General features: G+C 42.0%; 1 protein-coding gene across 1 annotated transcript in view; it reads left to right on the top strand.

Annotated features, from left to right (window-relative positions):
- Positions 1 to 20910, top strand: part of LOC141148373 (uncharacterized) — a 397492-nt gene that overhangs the window by 166685 nt on the left and 209897 nt on the right. The window contains exon 7 of the mRNA XM_073635792.1: positions 8690 to 9001. Coding sequence (XP_073491893.1) covers positions 8690 to 9001 — 312 coding nt within the window. The remainder of the gene's footprint in view (positions 1 to 8689; positions 9002 to 20910) is intronic.

Genomic DNA, 20910 nt, shown 5'->3' with positions numbered 1-20910 from the left:
ATACTAGGTATCTGAAATTGTGGCAACTGCTGGCAAAGTTTGTTGATTAAGGCGTTGGGCTGAGTCTTCCATAATTGTTGTTGTATTAGCCTGTTAGGTCCTGACTGTTTACACATAGCGATTTGGGATCATGGGCAAAATCACCATGATTCTGCCTGCCGCTGTGCCCCGATTCCAAATCACACTGCAATGCTGCTTTATTTATTTTCCTTGTCAAAAGAAGTTTATTGAGAATAAAATGTTATAAAGATACATAAAGTAAGTTTACAAGGATCTAAAGTAAGCTCATTGTTTTATAGTAGGGTTTATATAGGTAAATATCATGAAATTTCAAATATTAAACATTGGGTTCACGTAAACCTAAATTAAAGATATATATAATTTCCTTAGTTACCTTTGTAGGTATTTAAATGATTTATACCTACTATACATATTGTTTACAAGTAGAGTGTATATAGGTCAAATAAATTCTGATAATGAGCTTTAATCGTAAGGTGGAGAAAAGGAAAGAGAAAGAAGAAAAAGGGTTGAAAGGTAGAGGTATGGTCCACAAGGTTGTCCCGCTCGTCAGTTTATTATTCTTTTTATTTCTCTTTGAAGCCTTAGAATGGGTGTCTCTGTAAGTCATTTAATCTGTTACCATGGCAACAGGACAGAGTCATTGAAGTTTGACAGGAACTGTTGTTTTATCCAAGGATGCCAAAGTTTTTCAAATTTTGGAATTTGATTTTGATCGATGGCTACCATCTTAGCATGGGACATTGTATTATTCATTCTGTGAATTGTTTCTGCTAGTACCAATGTAGGAGATTTCCATGCCTTGGCCACTGTTTGTTTTGCAGCCGTTATTAGTTGGATCATAAGTTTGAATTGAGAGAGTGTTAACCATTCCGGTTTTAGATTAAGTAAAGTTAAATATGGATCTGGTTGTATTATTTTTTTAAATATTTTAGATGCAATCACGAAGACTTCCTTCCAGAAGGTTTGGATTACTGGGCATGTCCACCATATGTGTAAATATGTGCCTATTTCTGGGCATCCTCGAAAACAAAGAGCTGAGGTATTAGGTGAATATTTTGCCACTCTAGCGGGTACAAGATACCAGCGAGTTAGGACTTTATAATTTGTCTCCAGTGCTAAGATGTTGGGTGAAGATGACTTAGATGTGAGCCATATGTTAGACCAGTCCGTGTCTTCTAATGTTCGTCCCAGGTCCTCCTCCCACCTCTGAACGTAAGAGGGTCTATTAAGATTTGCTACTCCATATAATTGATTATAAAGTGATGAAATTGTACCTTTAGCAAATGGATCTTTAGTACAGATTGATTCAAAAATGCATAATTGGGATAATGGTGTATCCCCCTTTAGGAATGGTGTATAGAAATTTTTGATTTGGAGATATCTAAATATCTCAGAGTTTGGTAGATCATATTTTTCTCTAAGCGATGGGAATGAAAGGAATGATTTAGATGCTATGAAGTCATTTAGTGTCTGAATGCCTGATGTTGTCCAAGCTTTAAAAGAATTTGGGTAGATCCATGCCGGATAAAAGGCCGGATTTCTGATAAAAGAAAGGAGAGGACTGTGTGGAGATTGTAACTGATATTTGGTTTTTAGTTTATCCCAGAGAGATAAGAAGTGTTTAGTTATGGGATTATGAATTTTAAAGCGGTCTTTAGGATCAAGCCATAATAAATTTGATATTAATAGAGGGTCATTTTCTGAAGCCTCTATAAATACCCATAATGGGATTTCCTGTTTTGCATGGTATTTGGACAGACTGGCCAAATGTGCTGCTCTGTAGTAGTTAGTAAAATTAGGGTATCCCAGGCCTCCTTTATTTTTGGGAAGATGTAGTGTGTGTATAGGTATACGTGGTTTAGAAGAGCCCCATATAAACGAAGTTGCTCTTTTTTGTACTATTCTCAAAAAATAGGAAGGAATTGGAATAGGGAGGACTCTGAATAGATAAAGCAATTTGGGTAGAATAGTCATTTTGATTGCATTAATCTTCCCTATCCAGGATAAAGGAAGTTGCGACCATTGTTTTATTAGATTTGTGATCTGTCTTAATACAGGAGGATAATTGGTTGAGAATAAGTCAGAATGAGATGCTGTTAAATGAATTCCAAGATATGGGATTGATTTTTCTGCCCATGTGAATGGGAGTGCAGCCCTAGCCGGGATCAATTCCATGTTTGTGAGTGAAATATTAAGCACTAGGCATTTCTTAGGATTAATCATAAGGCCGGATAGGGCTGCAAACCCATCAAGAACTGGTATTAAGTTAGGACCAGAGACCTGTGGTGATGATAGGAAAAGTAATATGTCGTCTGCAAATATACATAATTTGTGTGTAATACCTCCTACTTCAATGCCAGTTATAGTTTGGTTTGTTCTGATGTATTGGGCCATGGGTTCGAGTATAAGGGCAAATAATAAGGGAGATAATGGGCAACCCTGTCGGGTACCTCTTTCGATATTAAAGGCTTCAGATTTGTATCCAGCATATTTTATATAGGCTTTGGGTTTATTATATAATGCTTTGATCCATGTTAAAAAGTGGGGTCCAAAACCCCATTTTTGTAATGAATATTGCATATATTGCCAGGATACTGTGTCAAATGCCCTCTTACTATCGAGAGATAGAAAACATAAAGGGATTTTCCGTTTTTTAGCAATATGTGCCAATAATACTGCCCTGCGTATATTATCGCCTGCCTGTCTATTTGGCATGAAGCCTACTTGATCTCTATGTATTAATTTTCCAATAATGCTATTGAGGCGTTTTGCTATTATTTTTGCTAATAATTTAATATCGAGGTTTAACAGAGAGATAGGCCGATAATTTACACAGGAAGTATCATCAGAAAGGGGTTTTGGGATCATACAAACAATTGCCATTAGTGTTTCTTGCCGAAAAGAATGTCCATCTAGAAGTTTGTTAAAAGTTTCAGTGAGAATGGGAGAGAGTATTTCTGAGAATGTTTTATAGTATAAAGCCGAGTATCCGTCTGGGCCTGGTCTTTTGTTAAGTTTTAGGTCTTTTATGGCGTTAGCAACTTCATCTATAGTTATAGGCTCATCCAAACTGCTTTTTTGATTCTGAGATAACTCAGGTAAGGTTATTTTTGAGAAGAAGGATTCAGCCTCTGTAGGATTAAATTCATTGTTTGTCTTGTATAAAGTTGCGAGATGTGAGTGAAATTTATGGACTATTTTAACTGGATTACAAGTGTAAACATTTTTTGATAATTTCAAACGTATTGGTTTGAAAGATTTGTTAGTTGAATTTAATGCCCGAGCAAAATATGTACCTGGTTTGTTTGTATTCATGTAGAAATTGTGTTTGGAGCGTTTGAGGGATTTATCAACTGACTCAGTGAGAAATAGATCGTATTCCAATCTAGATTTTTCCAGATGAGATTTTGTACTCTGAGATGGATTATCTTGAAATGATATGTAGGCTGCATTAAAATTGAGTTCTAGTTTTTTTGCTAGATTTTTGCGTTCCCGTTTAAATAGTGCCATTTGTCTTTGTATTGTACCACGCAAGACAGGCTTATGAGCTTCCCACAGTGTTATTGGGGAGATGTCTGTTGTATTATTAATTGATATGTATTTCTTTAAAGCTTGTTCAATGGCCATCTGATGTAGTGGGTGTTTGAGCATTATGTCCGGTAAGTACCACGTTGGGTCATGCGCTTTTGGTATGGCTGAGGCTATAGTAGTGTATACTGCATTATGGTCAGACCACGGAATCGGAATTATATCTGATGCAATAATTTCTGGTATCATTCCTATTGTTAGAAAAATATGATCTATTCTGGTGAAGGTTTGATGAGGGTGCGAGAAATAAGTGAATTTCTTTTTCATTGGGTTACTTTCTCTCCATGAATCTACCAGATTGTATTTGGAAAGAAGTTGAGAAAAAGGTAATCTAGAGGTTATTTTGGATGGTGTAAAAGGTGATTTATCTAGAAATGGGAGGAGGACCTGGTTCGAATCCCCACACATTATCACTGTTCCTATTTTGTGTGTATTAATCACTTGTAATATGTGAGAGGAATGGTGTAGGTTGTTTGTTAGGAGCGTAGTAGGAAATCATCGTGATTGCTGTATCCATTATATAACCCATGAGTATCAGGTATCTACCTTCTGGGTCTTTAATTTCTGATGATAAGGTGAATGGTGTGGATCGGTGAAATGCAATTAGAGTTCCCCTTTGCTTGGTACAGGCAGAAGCCGTGTAAATTTGTTGATAAAAAGGAGAAATATATTTTGGAGTAGAATCTTTGGTGAAGTGTGTTTCTTGGAGGCATACTATGTGAGCCTTCTTGTTATGGAAAGTACGGAAGGCTTTGGTCCTTTTTTGAGGGACATTTATTCCCTGAACATTCAGGGAAAGTATATTCAGTGGTGCCATGGCAATAGATCAAATAGTTTTGACTTACTTTTTGTTATGCAGAGCTGACTGCGCAGATCAACCTGTGTGGACTGAAGAGATGAATAGATAGAAAAGAAACCAGTGAATTCTGGAGTAAAGAGTAAACAAAAAACATATGAGATTAGATGATACATTGTATAAATTATTTTTTGCAAGTAATCACAATTTACCCGTGAAAGAGAATAAATATCTCTCTCAGGGGAATAAGTGCCTTCAACACACTCCCACATAATATGGTTGGGAGAATGAGGAGGGCTAATGGGGGTACACGGATCTTCCGCTTACAGGAGAGAAGTGCTATGTCAAAAGACATCAAAATGATGTTTCATTAATTGGAGTGCAGAATATAGTTTTTGTTGAAATTATTTATTCCAGGGTGGTTGTATATGGTTAGTCTTGCCCTAGGCTAAATAATTCAGTTAGAAAGGTACTGTTAATAACTTTGGTATTGATGAAGATAGTTTGAATTATTTTGGGATTTTAACCCTTTTAGAGTAAACAATTACATATTTTATTCATATGTAATTGTTTAGATATGTTAACTCATAAAATTGAGGTTGTATTGCATCAGATTAGAATAAACAAAAACATAATTCTAGGAACTAGTTAGGTAATAATATATTTGTTCTAAGAAAAGAAAGAAAAAGCTTCCATTACTTCTGGATTATTGAACATATTTGTCCTAAAAAGTAATAAATCTATTGTTATTACCTGATAATATATAACTGAACAAGAATTTCCTTATTTCACTTATATATTCTAAGGCTATAGCTTTGTTTATTTTCAATTCATTTTTAGTGGCACCAAAATGCAGTTTGGTTTTGCTGTGATTGTTGAGCGATTTATCACACACAAGCATCCAAAACCATGCCGTGTTTTGGTGCCAGTAAAAATGAATGGTACATAAACACCTGTGCTGCGTTTTTCCAGCATTGCAGTGTGGTTTGGAATTGTGGGCAGAATGGTGACCCCCAAACCGCTACATGTGAAGGGGGCCTTAATGACAGCGAATGAGGCTGGGCTGAATTTTCCATTACAGTTGTGTTACTGTTGTGTTTCCCAGCTTTACCGCATTCTCAGTGTCTCCTCTTTTTCTGTATGTATGGACTCTGCACAGTACCACCTCTCTTGTCTTGTGTGTTGGGCGTAATTCTCAGTATCTGTTCTTATTCTGTATCAACCCTTCCAACCATCATGGGATTTCAAGTAAATCACTGTGTCCCACGAATCTGGGCTGAATTCCAGTTCCTGGAAGATGTTCCGGCACTTGACTTCACTAGTCCACCTGGCAGGTGCACAACACACTGTGTGGCAACTGTCAAGGCTGAGACTCGTTCAGTGCCCCACCAGCAGAGTTCCCCCACCTCCCCCTTCTATTCACCCACCGCCGGCTCATCTGCCCAATCTACAATAAATGAATGGGAAAGGAGGGAGGCTAGGTCAGCTCCACCTTCTCCCCATTAACCCCCTGTGCCCACCCACAACCCCTGGCATGCAGCCAATCCTGTGCTTGTGAAGAGATTGTGTGGGCGGAAATTTGAAGCAGTGCACATAGTGTCACTGCCTGAGATTCTGGAGACCAGCCAGCCTCGGTTGAGTGAACTCTCCCCCTATCTCTCTTCCTTCCATCTAGTAAGTCCTTCCATGTGCCAAAGTGATCCTTCCTTCCTGCCTGCCTGCCATGTGCGATAGTGATCCTTCTTTTCTTCCTTCCATGTGCCATAGTGATCCCTCCTTCCTGCCTTCCATGTACAATAGTGATCCTTTTGAGGTTTATATGTATCTCTGAGACTCCAGCTTGTGCTACAGCAATCAAAGCATATTTTATAGGTACGAGGAAACCCAGGTTTTGTTTAACCATAGCCCCTTAAGCCCCTCCCACTATCATGTTTGTCCACACCCACTTTTGCAGGTCACTGCCCCCTGACATAGCCCTCATTTTTACGGTCAAAAGTTGGGAGGTATGTTCTGTATGTATGGACTCGGCACAGTACCACTTCTCTTGCCTGGTATGCTGGGTTAACAAAAAAATCAGTGAGTGTGCTCCCTTCCAGAAGATGGCGCCCTTTGTACCTGCCCAGTAAGATTGGCTATTACAGTGCACCACCATGTGGTAGGCAGTCAAGTGGCTAAGAGCACTGACTGGTGTGTTCTGGTGGGGGGGTTCCTCTGTCAGAAAACAATAGCACAGCGGGGGGGAGATTGCTGTACTAACACCATGTGTATTACTGCCAGATTTTTTCTTTGTTCAGCCAAAAAAAAGCATACAGTGTGTACCAGGCTTTAGACTGAACAATAGCCAACCTCACTGGCCAAAGTTCATTAAAACTGGAAGAAGGCAAAACTGAATTCAGGTTCAAGCAGTAATGCCGTGTATACACGAGCAGACTTTGACGGACTAGGTCCGACATTCTTTCCGACTGACTTTGCAGCATACATCCGCCGGACTTTCAAACGAACGGACTTGGACACACGATCACACCAAAGTCCGACAGATTCGTACGTGATGACGTACGACTGGACTAAAGTAAGGAAGTTGACAGCCAATACCCAATAGCTGCCCTAGCGTCAGTTTTAGTTGGTCGGACTAGCATACAGACGAGCTGATTTTTTCGACAGGACTTGAGTCCGTCGGAAAGACTTGAAACATGTTTCATTTCTAGATCCGTCGAACTTTTGGGAAAAAAAGTCTGCTGGAGCCCACACACGATCGAATTGTCCGACGGAGTCCGGTCCGCCAGGCCAAGTTTGCTGGAAAGTCCGCTCCTGTGTACGCGGCATTAGTGACTGCTTACTATGAGCAACACATAGCTTTTCCTTTTTTCAGTCTTTATGAATTTGGCGCAATTTGTTTTATTTAAAAATACTTTTACTTAGTACCTGCTGCTGAACTGCAGCATCAGCAGCTTTGTAGATATATTTGTCCCAATCATGGAGTTTACATTTATTTCCAGGTAACACTCAATATACATTGGTCAGAGGGTAACTTTATTTGCACACATTAAAGACCTACTGGAGAACACTTACATTTGTGACTGTGCAGTTACAGCCACAAAAAGAACCTTACCGCCTGCAAATATGGTGTATGTACTTCAATGTTTTTGAAAGGCAGTCACAGTTCATTTGTGGCTGAAGTGCCATATCTACATTATAAATGTCCCCCAATGAGGACTCTGCCAGGAACATGCTAATTGCAATGACTCTGCCAGGGACATGTTAAGCACAATGAGCACTCTGCCAGGGACATATTGAGGGCAAGTTTCACTCACTTGTGTTGGAAGTGGCATAAAATAGCAGAGTATCACCAAGAGAGATGGAATAAAGTTTAGGCTGAATAAAGTTTTTGGCTATAAGAGGTCAGTGCTTACTTGTACAGGGTATTTTGAGGCTGCTATCAGTGCCAGTGACAGGATCACCATTCCTAGTCTCTACCACCTCATGTTGCAATTAAAGGGGCTTGTAGTGGTTTACTTTTTCAATCCTTTTATCCCACACAGTTTTCACACATTTTTTAAACCATTGAATCTTGGATGAAAATGCTTGAACATTGGGTGAAAAAATCTAAGATAGACTGTCTTGTGAAAGTTTCAGTTCTACTAAATTATAGTAAATGTGAAACTCCTCTACATTCAGTAGGGGTGAGATTCCATGGTGGAGCACTCTAATGCCCTGTACACACAATAGGATTTTCCGATGGAAAATGTGTGATAGGACCTTTTTTGTCGGAAATTCCGACCATGTGTAGGCTCCATCACACATTTTCCATAGGAATTTCCGACACATAAAGTTTGAGAGCTTGCTATAAAATTTTCCGACAACAAAATCTATTGTCGGAAATTCCAGATCGTGTGTACACAAATCCGATGCACAAAGTGCCACGCATGCTCAGAATAAATTAAGAGACAAAAGCTATTGGTTACTGCCCCGTTTATAGTCCCGACATATGTGTTTTACGTCACCGCGTTCAGAACGATCGGATTTTCCGACAACTTTGTGCGACCGTGTGTATGCAAGACAAGTTTGAGCCAACATCCGTCGGAAAAAATCCATGGATTTTGTTGTCGGAATGTCCGATCAATGTCCGACCGTGTGTACAGGGCATTAAGGAGTTTTGGCCATTGAAGACAGAGAGGACTCAATCTACCAGTGTCTACCATATTTGTATTTGTATTTATGTGGACTTAACCTTTCATACCCTCTATTTGTTCAGATTAATACATTTAAAGTATGTTTCTATTTCAGGACTTTCGCAATCAGAAAAAGCTCAGCTCAGCAGTCCAAAGGAGGAACTCAAAAACCGAATGGTAAAATGTTTGAAAGCGCTAACAAAGGGCAAAATAGAGCATTTTGAAACAGTTCTTTGTGCCACGAAGTCACGTATTAAAGGAGGTGACATTCAGATGGAAGAGATTAAAGATAAATCTGCGGAGGATGTAGCTGAACTCATCATTTGCCGTCGCACCATTAGACATGCACAAGCAACATTCAAAAATGTCCTTGTAGAGATGAGAGAAAATCAGTTAAAGATGGAATTCATGAAAAAAAGCAGAAAAGGTGAGCAACAAAATGCCAACAGTAATCAAACTTCTGTGCTACTACACCACTGTGCCATACTACATACACAAGTCAATTTAACCCATTTACAACATACTATTATAGTTTAGGGTTGGCACAGGTTGCATTTTGGAGAGACAGGTGCTCAAAATATAGAGAGTGCTCCACTCCATGTTGGAGGGGTGAAGCTTAATGATATAAGGCAGCAGAATAATTTTGATTACAGATTTGTTTGTTGTTCACAGATGTGTATTGCAATGTGATTCAGAGCATTTATTATGCCTTCTTCATAACGGCTGTTGATAGTTTGCAATGATAGATTCTGGTGGTGTATGTGCTGAAACTGGACGGCTGCTGACTGTCAGGGTAGGGCTGAGAGCCCTCCTTTCTCAGTGGTCAGGTTGCTCAGCTGTCGGTTAATTGCCAGTACACATTCCTTGGCATTTCTGTTGACTATTGAATCCTTGTAGATAAAAAATGGCAGAAAGTTTGAGGCAACTTTGGAGTTTCATGGTACGGTAAAGACTTACATATGCAAATGTATAAAAAATATAAGTTTATTAAGACAAGACATAATTAAAATAGTCCTTTAAAGCAAAAATACAATACACACAAGCTTCAATCTCTGAAAAAGAACTGCAAGAGTAGACGTGTATCCATATTACATATATATGTATATGTAAACTTCAAAACAATAAAGTCAAATATATACATAGTAATAGGGAGCCAGGTCACAGTACAAAAGATAAAATGATGTCAAAGGCAAAAAAGATATATAACTAATTAGAAAAAATAGCATAATTGCTACCACAGTGTGATGCAAATTGCATAGTCAAAATGCAGAAAAAAAAACACACCAGAAAAAATGTTTATTAAGTGTACATGTAGGTAATGCGCACCAATTAGATGCTTGTCATAGGATAAGATAAACGGCAAAGAGGCCTGCGGGGCAGGGATCTTAAAAGATGGAACTCAAGAACTTGAGGCTGGTGAGGAGGTACTGTATAAAACATATATCGACACATTGGTTTTCTAAACACTGTGTATTCAATTGTATATACAAAGCTAATACTACTATTAAAAATAAAGGTATGAACAGACATTTCATCATTTAGACCGAAAGTCCAATCACAAACAGGTGAGGTAGATTTAATTTTATTAGACTTAACCATGACCAAAAATCCTATAAGGATCAATAGCATGTAACAAATAAGATATAATGAAAAGATAGGGCATGCAACAAATTTGTACATTGCCCCAACCTTCAAAAGGATCTTACCTCAATCCAGGCTTCAAGTAAATTAAACCACGACCATCACAGCCATCATGCTGCCATACAATGGGAAGAAGCTCCCATTATATAGGCCTGGCTCCTATCCATGTGGTGTCACAGCACAGCGCCCTGGCGCTGGCTGATGACATCACCGGACATGATCTCGGACTGAGCATGTACTTGCACATGCTCAGTACCGCAAAAATGGCACATAGATCCAGAGAGACAATTCTCTCTTGGATGCCATTCGCCTGTCCCCAACAAGGACTGGCGTCTAACAGCACAATCTAGTGGATGGACCAAGAACGCCGTAGGTCAGGGGATCACACACTCACCCAGGAAAACAGACACCCAGTGGCAGGGAACAGTACTGCAGAAAGCAACAAACTCCAAGCCACGCAGAGACACAACACTAGAGGAATAGAATAAACAAAACCAATAAATAAATGTATAGAAAAATAAAATGGTAATGATATGATTTTTGAGAAAGGTTGATGAACTAGTGTCAGCAAATTTTATTTGTGGGGACACACAGGCTACAGTAATCATTCGGTCCCAGGGAAGATTGGAGGTGACCGACCAACAATCAGGAGAATACTCCATAGCAACAAAAATAGTCTCAATGAACAAACAGAAAAAGTGGAAAAGATGAAACATTCTGTTTATAAAAAGTGACTGCCTCATCAACAAGGTTGGAAGGATAGCCTTTATCGAGAAGTTTCTGCACAGCTGACAATGGGTGTTGAAATGCCGTAGGTTTATTATAATTTTGGGCATGGATGGTTCCTTTTGTCATGGCAAAGCTGTAGATCAAGAAAAGCTAATGTGTTCTCATCACAAACTGACATGAATGACACCCCCATGTCATTGGCATTGCAGTGTTCCAAAAAATGCTTAACTAGAGATTTAGGGCCATCCCAGGTAAAGACCACATCATCAATATATCGCCCATAAAACAATAAATGTGAAGAAAAAGTGTTGTTATGCCATATGTAGCGATTTTCCCTTAGATCCATAGTAAGGTTAACATAACTGGAGGCAAAGTTTGCCCCCATATCTGTGCCGTGGGTCTGTATATAGAATTCGCCATTAAACTTAAAATAGTTATGGATCAAACAATAATTTGTGGCCTCGAAGATAAAATGGGCTTGGCGTGGGTTCAGGAGTGGATCATAATTAAGAAAGTGTTGAACACCTCTCAGGCCAACATCATGGGTTATGGATGTATATAGTGAGGCTACGTCAAGAGAAAGACACAGGTACGATGGTTCCCAGGAGTAAGCTTTAAGCATCTGTAAGTGTATGCTGTCTTTAACATAAGATGGAAGATTTTGGGCTAGTGGCTGCAAAAAAGTAGTCAATGTATATGGAGAAAAAGCTATTAATAATCTCCATAGCTGCTACAATCAATCTGCCAGGTGGATGTAATCCTTATGGATTTTGGGTAGACGACAAAAATAGGGCCTGTTATGGATATCATCTCATGTGCTTCCATGATAAACTTGAGGAGGGGATCATGGAACAATTTGGTATATGTGTTGGCATCTGATTGTAATCAGTAGGCCCATGGGTACCCTAGGTAATCACTGTACCAAGTCTATGCAAAATATTGAAAGAGGATTAGCAGAATAATGGACTTTTTAGGCACACATACAGTATATAAAAATAAACAAATTTTTTGATTTGCATTAAAACATTAGTAAATCATTTAAAGGAGATAAAAACATTTTCTATATAAAATAATAGTAAGAGTCGCAGGCTAACTATTCCCTCTAGAGCAGCGCATCGCATACATGAAACCATACATAAGGTAAATTACACACGAGGTGTTCATATATCTTCCAGAATGGGGGTTTACTTGTCCTTAAAGGGTAAGTTCACCGTAAAAGAAAAATCTGTAAGGTGAACTTACACAGGACCCCCTCCTCACCCCTTCGCCCCCACAGGACCACCTCCTCACCCCCAGTCCCGCTGACCTGGATTGCGGCTATCTCCCATTCTGAGCCCTGGTATAGCCGCCTCAGGGGCCTGGGGTGTAGAAATCCCTGCAGCTGCATCTCCAAAACGTACCCCGTCAGGAGGGACATTTCGGAGCATTCTAATTTGGCGCCGTCACATGGGCGACATAGACCAATCAGAACCCACATAGGCTGTCCTGTCAGCAGGGAGGAAGACGCGTGTATGTCGAGGGGATTTCTAAGCCCCGGGCCCGTGAGGGGGCTATACTGGGGCTCAGAGTGGGAGATCGCCGTGCAACAGATCAGCAGGACTGGGGGGGGGGGGGTGAGAAGGGGGTCCTGTGCAAGTTCACCCTACAGATTTTTCTGTAAAGGTGAACTTACACTTTAATCAATCTCTCAGACTATGAAGCTTGCAGAAATGCTTGGAGCTTGAATAGTCCAGAATAGTACATTAAAAGAGGAAAGAGATACTAAACCCAGGTCCAGAGCAGAGGAGGGGAGGGTGGGGGGGAGTAGGGGGGAGGGGGAATGGGTTTCAAGGAAAATGGTTTGTTTCCTTTGGGAAGCAGGATTATGCAGGTCGCAATCCTGTATATGTATTTTTGTTTGTAAAGAATAATTATAATAATAATAAAAGATATTGAAAAAAAATCAATCTCTTTAAATTAATTAAATTAATAATAAATAATTTAAATTAAATAAATTAATTATTTTAAATTAATTAAATTTAAAAAAATGTAATCAATCAATTTTCCGCTCTATATGTGTCGCGACCTGGCCGCTTCTTCAGGAGCTTTAAACAATCTATTCAAATGAGAACATACTTTTTTTAAAATACAAATATCCTCCAATGATCATATACAGACTGTAATGTCACTGTTATTCTCTGTAAAACACTTACTCGCAAAGGGATATCAAGGTCACAGTGCAAACCCCCAGAGCCCATAGGGAACCCAAATCTGCCAGAATGTGACTCAATTGTTAGATGTGGGGACATACAAGTCTGCTGTGGACATATTGAAGGCTACACATAATGATGTATTCAATGTTGTCGTTGTCATTCAATAAAATATTAGTTGAATAGTGCTTACAGATTGTAAGGCTACATCAGTCTCGCATATGGGGTGTCAATTCTCCCCATGAGCCAACATGCCTATAAGACCAAAACAAAATTGAAGTGTGACCTATACGTACAGATATACTTATAGTTTCCTAGTATCCCCTCTAAAAGGAGTAGAAACAATCTATATAATATACCTCCAAACTGGGTTGCACCAATACACGAATAGGGTAGCTGGTCAAGTAGATACATTAATCCCACAAATTAGTTCAAGAAAATATAGATCTACCTTGAGTGGATGCACAATCCATTTAGGTGTACTAGAAAACATAAAAAAAGTACTTATGAGGGGGGGGGGGGGATAAAGACAAAGGGCAAAGACCACTCTCCCTATAGTAAACGGGGAATATACTGTGGAAGATGCATGCTTATTAGGGAATTAGTGTGGCTATAAAAATTGAGGATTCAGTCAGCGCAAAAACAATATCCTAACTGTAAAATAAAAGCAGCTGGACACTGAAGGTATAACATATAAGCCCTTAACAAGTACAAAGTAAATAGGCAGTGCAGTGCTAAAAGTGCGACCGGGAGTTCCCTTGGACGTCACTGCAGCCACCTTACTTATGATGTTATCATTCACCATTTATAGCAGCACTAGGGTTTTAGTGCTTTTTATGTGAGTACCTGACTTTTGATAAATGAAGTTGTTTTAGCCACGCAGTGTACACTATATATATTTTTATATTTCATGTCAGCTGAAAATTGATTACAATCAAGTGGGGTCTTCCCAAGTGGTGTGATTATCTACCCATTCAAGTTTTCATCCATGACCACTGAGAGTGGTAAATGTCTGTTTGACCCATCTGTTAGCTCAGGGGTTCAGTGACTGAGGTGAGCGGTTTGGCTAGCTGGTGGTGGAATCACTGATTGCCTTGCACCGTATGAACTGTTTCAGCACCCAGACCACCACAGAGGAGACTTCCTTCTGTCAACTTGTCTTTTTCCATCTTCTCAATTTTAAGGGGACTTTCATTTTATATATGAGCAAACTTTGAGTCCTCCGGTTGCACTTTAGCTCTGCACTGCCTATTTACTTTTTAATTAGTGTGGCTAACCAGGGCTCTAAAATCATTGGGTTCTTACCTAGAGATAGTTGTGCCTCATATGTGTAGCCATCAGTCTCCACTGCAGCTTGGGGGAATGATGGGGGCATCTGTCTCCCTCTAAGCACCTGTGCTCTCCTTCTATAGCTGTTTAAGGCATGTGCAAGCATGCGCAGTACAGAGAGCTTGTCAGGATCTCCAACCGTGAATTACATGGTTGGTGTTCTCGACAGGTTGGAGATTTTGGCAGAACACTGGCCAGGGATCACATGCTATCTGGGTGTCTGACGTCATCCAGCCCGACCGTCATCGGAGAGCGCATGCGCCACACAACGGTGCATGTACAGGACTTCCAACAATGCCGAAATGGGACCTAGTGCCCGCCGAGTGTGGACACCCGCAGCAATGAAGGGGACACCGCAGAGCCCCACAGACAGGGCCGGTGTCACCATTAGGAGGATCAGGCATGATGAAGGGGGCCACGATGAAGGGGGCGGTAAAATTCTTTGCCGACACAGTGACCCCCCACTGCTGGCTGCTATCACACACCCCACTGCACAGAGCAGATTGGAGCTCTATTGCAGGATGTGGGGTGACAAGCCAGAGGATGAGCCGGTGTCTTGCCGAGAATGTTCCCTCGGCGGATAAGTTCCCCCCCTGTACTGCGCATACTACTGTCAGCCGCCGGAGATAGCCGAAGCTGAAATGCTTCAATCAGCTGTACACGGCGCCTGCGCTCTGGGTCCAGGTTCCTTCCCCACCATCCAAGTGGACCTAGAGGGGGAATCTAAAAGTGCTGTGCGCAGCGAGGCCGTGCCCGAAGCGTGGCGAGCGAAGCGAGCCCGCGAGGGGCCCTCTTACAGGCGCCATGTACAGCTGATTTTCAGCTGTTCTGCTTCGGCTATTTCCGCCGATACCTACTGCGCAGGCGCAGTAGAGGGGGGAACTTATACGCCGAGCGGAACTTTCTCGGCAGAACACCGGCCGGGATGAGGATAAACAAGAGCCGGTGGAGCAGGGGGCGGAGTCTGTGTGGCCAGCTGCGGGAGGAGCGTCTTCTCCACCAGGCACCGTGACCGTACAGAATAGAGATCGAGAGTGGCTATACCCCTCTAGCTTTGGCGCTCCACAGCCTCTGGCATCCTGTCACAGTGACACAGTGAGAGCAGGGAAAGCCAGCTAGCTTGTGCAGAAGTCGGGCTGTGTTCTGTCTCCACTGTCCTCCTAACCCCTCCCTCACTCAGCTGCTTATCCAATCCGATACTCTGCCTCTCATTTGTGCGGCAGTTTTCAAACAATAGCTGCCACAGCCCTGGGGGAGACCAGCCTGAATGGAAGAGCATAATTGGTGAGTGAGACCCCCAGAAAAACCCCCCTCTCTGTTCTCACCCCTTTGTGCTATGCACCTTCTTCCCCCCTCCCCTCTCTCTTCCTCCTTCTCACCTTCCTCTCTCTCTCCCCCTAGGCTAGGTCCTAACCTGTATGTATACTGTCATAGCCTGTCTATATACCGTCCTAGCCTGCCTGTATACCGTCCTAGCCTGCCTGTATACCATCCTAGCCTGCCTGTATACCATCCTAGCCTGCCTGTATACCATCCTAGCCTGCCTGTATACCATCCTAGCCTGTCTGTATACTGCCCTAGCCTGCCTGTACACCGTTCTAGCCTGCCTGTATACTGTCCTAGCCTGTCCATATACCACGGCTGGCGTGAGGAAGCGAGCCAGTGCACCATTATTTGTCTTCAGGCCAGGTCCAGAGGTGCAGGTGCGGGCCTACAGACCACGGCAGAAAAAATTGCGGAGAGGCACCGCAAACATCTCCCCCGCCACCTTCACAGTATACATGGGCAGGACAAAGGGGGTGTAGTCAGGGGCGGAGCCAATGGGGGCAGCAAAATTATGTTTCGCCTATGGTGTCAAAAAACCTTGCAGATGACCCCAATGCCGCGGAGAACCGCATGCTCACCTCCAATCTGGGAGTGAGAAATGATCCGCATCTAACTAAGCCAGCAAGGCCAGTACGGGGTGCCCAGAAGGTGGTGGTGTTAAGCAAGGCATCCCAAAGGTGTAAGTGCAAGCATAGCTGATAATAAACACAACATAAACAACAATGGTTACATACAATTTACATGTAATATAATACATGTAATTTAATCTCAGTATGAATACAGCTGCTCTGTGGAGCCCTCAGAGATTTGTTAGAGAACCTTAGTGAACAAACTGCATCATAAAGGCCAAGGAACACACCAGACAGGTCAGGGATAAAGTTGTGGAGTAGTTTAAAGCAGGGTTAGGTTATAAAAAAGTATCTCAAGCTTTGAACATCTCACGGAGCACTGTTCAATCCATCATCCGAAAATGGAAAGAGTATGGCACAACTCCAAACCCACCAAGACATGGCCATCCACTTAAACTGACAGGCCGGGCAAGGAGAGCATTCATCAGAGAAGCAGCCAAGAGGCCCATGGTAACTCTGGAGGAGCTGCAGAGATCCACAGTTCAGGTGGGAGAATCTGACCACAGGACAACTATTATTTGTGCACTCCACAAATCTGACCTTTATGGAAAAGTGGAAAGAAGAAAGCCATTGCTGAAAGAAAGCCATAGGAAGTCCAGTTTGAAGTTTGCAAGAAGCCATGTGGGGGACACCACAAACATGTGGAGGAAGGTGCTCTTGTCAGATGAAATGCTATGTGTGGCGGAAACTAACAATGCACCCTGAATACACCATCCCCACCATGAAACATGTTGGTGGCAGCATCATGTGGTGGGGATGCTTTTTTTCAGTGGGAACAGGGAAGCTGGTCAGAGTTAATGGGAAGATGGCTGGTGCCAAAGACAGGGCAATCTTAGAAGAAAACCTGTTAGAGTCTGCAAAAGACTTGAGACTGGGGCGGATGTTCAGCTTCCAACAGGACAACGACCCTAAACATACAGCCAGAGCTACAATGGAATCATTTTATGTTGAATCTGTTTTATTAAGTTTCAAGCATTTTTAAACATTGAATAACCATAGGGAAGATATATCACATTTCCGTTGAATAAACAAGTGTACATTGGGATTGGAAGGACATTAAAAGAACATGTATCACATAAGCATAGCCATGTTGATATCATCAAAGTGTATAGAAATGAATCAAGTAATGGTAACTCAAGGAACCAGTAGACCACTTTAAACAATGGTGTAGAAAACAGAAAAAAACAAGGCTCAACACATATGGCCTGAGAGTGTGTTGAATCTACTGGTAAGATTACTATAATCTTAAAAAGGTAAAGGAGGAGGAGTAGAAAGGGCGGAGAAACCTGGAAAGAGAGAAAGAATTTAAAAAAAAAGGGGGGGGGAGGGTATAAGAGAGAAAGGGAAGAGGGGGGTAAAGGTATATCAAGCTACCCATGAGAGGGCCCAGAGGGACTAGTAGTAGTATCAGCATCCCACGCTAACATTCTTTCAATATGTTCGATCCTGTCCACTTCGCAGGCCCAGTCCGCTAGAGAGGGTCCACTGGTTGATGACAATATCTAGCAATAACTGAACATGCAGCAGTCAGCAAATGGCGAATTAAGCTCTTCTTGATTTGTTTGTATGACCCTGGTAACATAGATAGGACCGTTAAGCAGGGGTTCATTAGGATATTTGTCCCCAACAAGTTTGTTGTATAGCTGGAGAATCTTGTCCCAAAAAGGGGGTAACATGTGGGCACGTACCCCAAATGTGTGTCATGTTACCCAGGGCCTGCAAGCATCTCCAACATATGTCGGAAACATTAGGATCAAGCTAGAGAATATAAGATAATTCCGTTCTTGGACATGAGATGAGATAGATAATTTAAAAGAGAGCGCCATTGTTTTGCCCCATTCATATCATTCGAAGACAAGTTCATCTCCCTTTACCATTTGGTGGGTATGGATAAGAGACCTGAATCAGTATCTGATATATCAGGGATAGGGATGAGCTTCGAGTTCGAGTCAAACTCATGTTCGACTCGAACATTGGCTGTTTGCCAGTTCGCCGAACAGCGAACAATTTGGGGTGTTCGCGGCAAATTAGAAAGCCGCGGAAAACCCTTTAAAAGTCTATGGGGCAAATCAAAAGTGCTAATTTTAAAGACTTATACGCATGGTATTGTCATAAAAAGTGTTTGGGGACCTGGGTCCTGCCCTAGGGGACATGTATCAATGCAAAAAGAAGTTTTAAAAATGGCTGTTTTTTCGGGAGCAGTGATTTTAATAATAGTTAAAGTGAAACAATAAAAGTGTAATATTCCTTTAAATTTCATACCTGGGGGGTGTCTATAATATGCCTGTAAAGGGGCGCATGTTTCCTGTGTTTAGAACAGTCTGACAGCAAAATGACATTTCAAAGGAAGAAAAGTCATTTAAAACTACTTGTGGCTATTAATGAATTGTCTGTCCGACAATACACATAAAAGTTCATTGATAAAAATGGCATGGGATTTCCCCACAGGGGAACCCCGAACCAAAATAAGAAAAAAAAAATGGTGTGGGGGTCCCCGTAAATTCCATACCAGGCCCTTCAGGTCTGGTATGGATTTTAAGGGGAACCCCGCGCCAAAAAAAAATAAAAAAATGGCGTGGGATCCCCCCAAAAATCCATACCAGACCCTTATCCGAGCACACAACCTGGCAGGTCACAGGAAAAGAGGGGGGGGCCCCCCTCCTGAACCATACCAGGCCACATGCCCTCAACATTGGGAGGTTGCTTTGAGGTAGCTCCCCAAAGCACCTTGTCCCCATGTTGATGAAGACAAGGGCCTCATCCCCACAACCCTTGGCCGGTGGTTGTGGGGGTCTGCGGGCGGGGGGCTTATTGAAATGTGGAAGCCCCCTTTAACAAGGGGACCCCCAGATCCCAGCCCCCCCCGTGAGAAATGGTAATGGGGTACAAAATTACCCCTACCATTTCACAAAAAAAGTGTCAAAAATGTTAAAAATGACAAGAGACAGTTTTTGACAATTCCTTTATTTAAAGTCTTCTTCTTTCCATCTTCTTCGGGTCTTCTTCCTTCTTCCATCCTTCTTCCTTCGGTTTCTTTCTTCATCTTCTTCTTCCTCCAATCCTCTCCTTCTTGCTCCTGTGTTCTCGTCCGGCATCTTCCTCCATGACGTCTTCTTCCCTTCTTCGTTCTCGGGCCTCTCCGCATCCATGGGAGGCTCCCGCTGTGTGATGCTTCTCTTCTCCTGACACTTCTCCTGACACTTCTTAAATAATGGAGGGACTTGACAGGGACTTCCCCTATTGCTTTCCCCGTGATGTCAGGGGGGGGCGGGGTCACCCATTACGTAACGGGTGACCCCGCCCCCTCTGACATCATGGGGAAAGCCATAGGGGAAGTCCCCATCAAGTCCCCGTGCGTCAGATGGGGGCAGGGTCACCGGGTCTGCCAGGTTGCATGCTCAGATAAGAGTCTGGTATGGATTTTTGGGGGGACCCCATGCCATTTTTTTTTTACATTTTGGATTCCCCTTAATATCCAAACCAGACCTGAAGGGCCTGGTATGGAATTTAGGGGGACCCCCACGCCATTTTTTTTTTTAAATTTTGGTTTGGGGTTCCCCTGTGGGGAAATCCCATGCTGTTTTTATCAATGAACTTTTATGTGTATTGTCGGACCGACAATTCATTAATAACCGCGAGTAGTTTTAAATGACTTTTTTTCCTTTGAAATGTCATTTTGCTGTCAGACTGTTCTAAACACGGGAAACATGTGCCCCTTTACAGGCATACTATAGACACTCCCCAGGTATGAAATTTAAAGGAATATTACACTTTTATTGTTTCACTTTAAGCATTATTAAAATCACTGCTCCTGAAAAAACTGACGTTTTTAAAACTTTTTTGCATTGATACATGTCCCCTGGGGCAGGACCCAGGTCCCCAAACACTTTTTATGACAATAACTTGCATATAAGCCTTTAAAATTAGCACTTTTGATTATTCATGTTCGTGTCCCATAGACTTTAATGGTGTTCGCGTGTTCAAACAAATTTTTTGCCTGTTCGCATGTTCTGGTGTTCTGCTCATCCCTAATCAGGGATGGTGAATGCTCTGGTCTGTCTGACTGGGATAACAATGACTCAAAGGCTGTATGTGGTCTTGTCAAATCGTCAATGTTCAGTATTTTGTTTATAAAGTGCGTTAGATGAGTGTGTTCAAGCCAAGCCATGGATGGGTTGTGGCAGGAAGAGAGCATGTCAGGTAGGGGAATTGGTTTTCCAGCACTGAGCGTATGTCCTAACAGAGGGGCCTCTGTCTTTTGCCAAACAAGAAAATTATGTTTAGCACAAGTCAGAGGGAAAGAGTTGATATCAAATAATGGAGTCAAGGGACTAGGTCTCGAGGACAATAAACCTTTGGTAAGGTAGCTGTCCCAAATTCGCAACGTAGCGGAAGTCGCAAGGGGCATTAGGTCTGTAGGGGGTCTGTGTGTCGGGTGTGTCCATGGAAGGGATGTGAGGTCGGGAGATATTCGGTCATTTTCTAATGATGTC

The sequence above is a fragment of the Aquarana catesbeiana genome, linkage group LG06 (genome assembly GCF_042186555.1).
Source record: "Aquarana catesbeiana isolate 2022-GZ linkage group LG06, ASM4218655v1, whole genome shotgun sequence".
In the NCBI taxonomy this organism is placed as follows: Eukaryota; Metazoa; Chordata; class Amphibia; order Anura; family Ranidae; genus Aquarana; species Aquarana catesbeiana.
The sequence above is the reverse complement of the archived record's forward strand: the minus strand, read 5'-3'. Positions and strand labels throughout refer to the sequence as shown.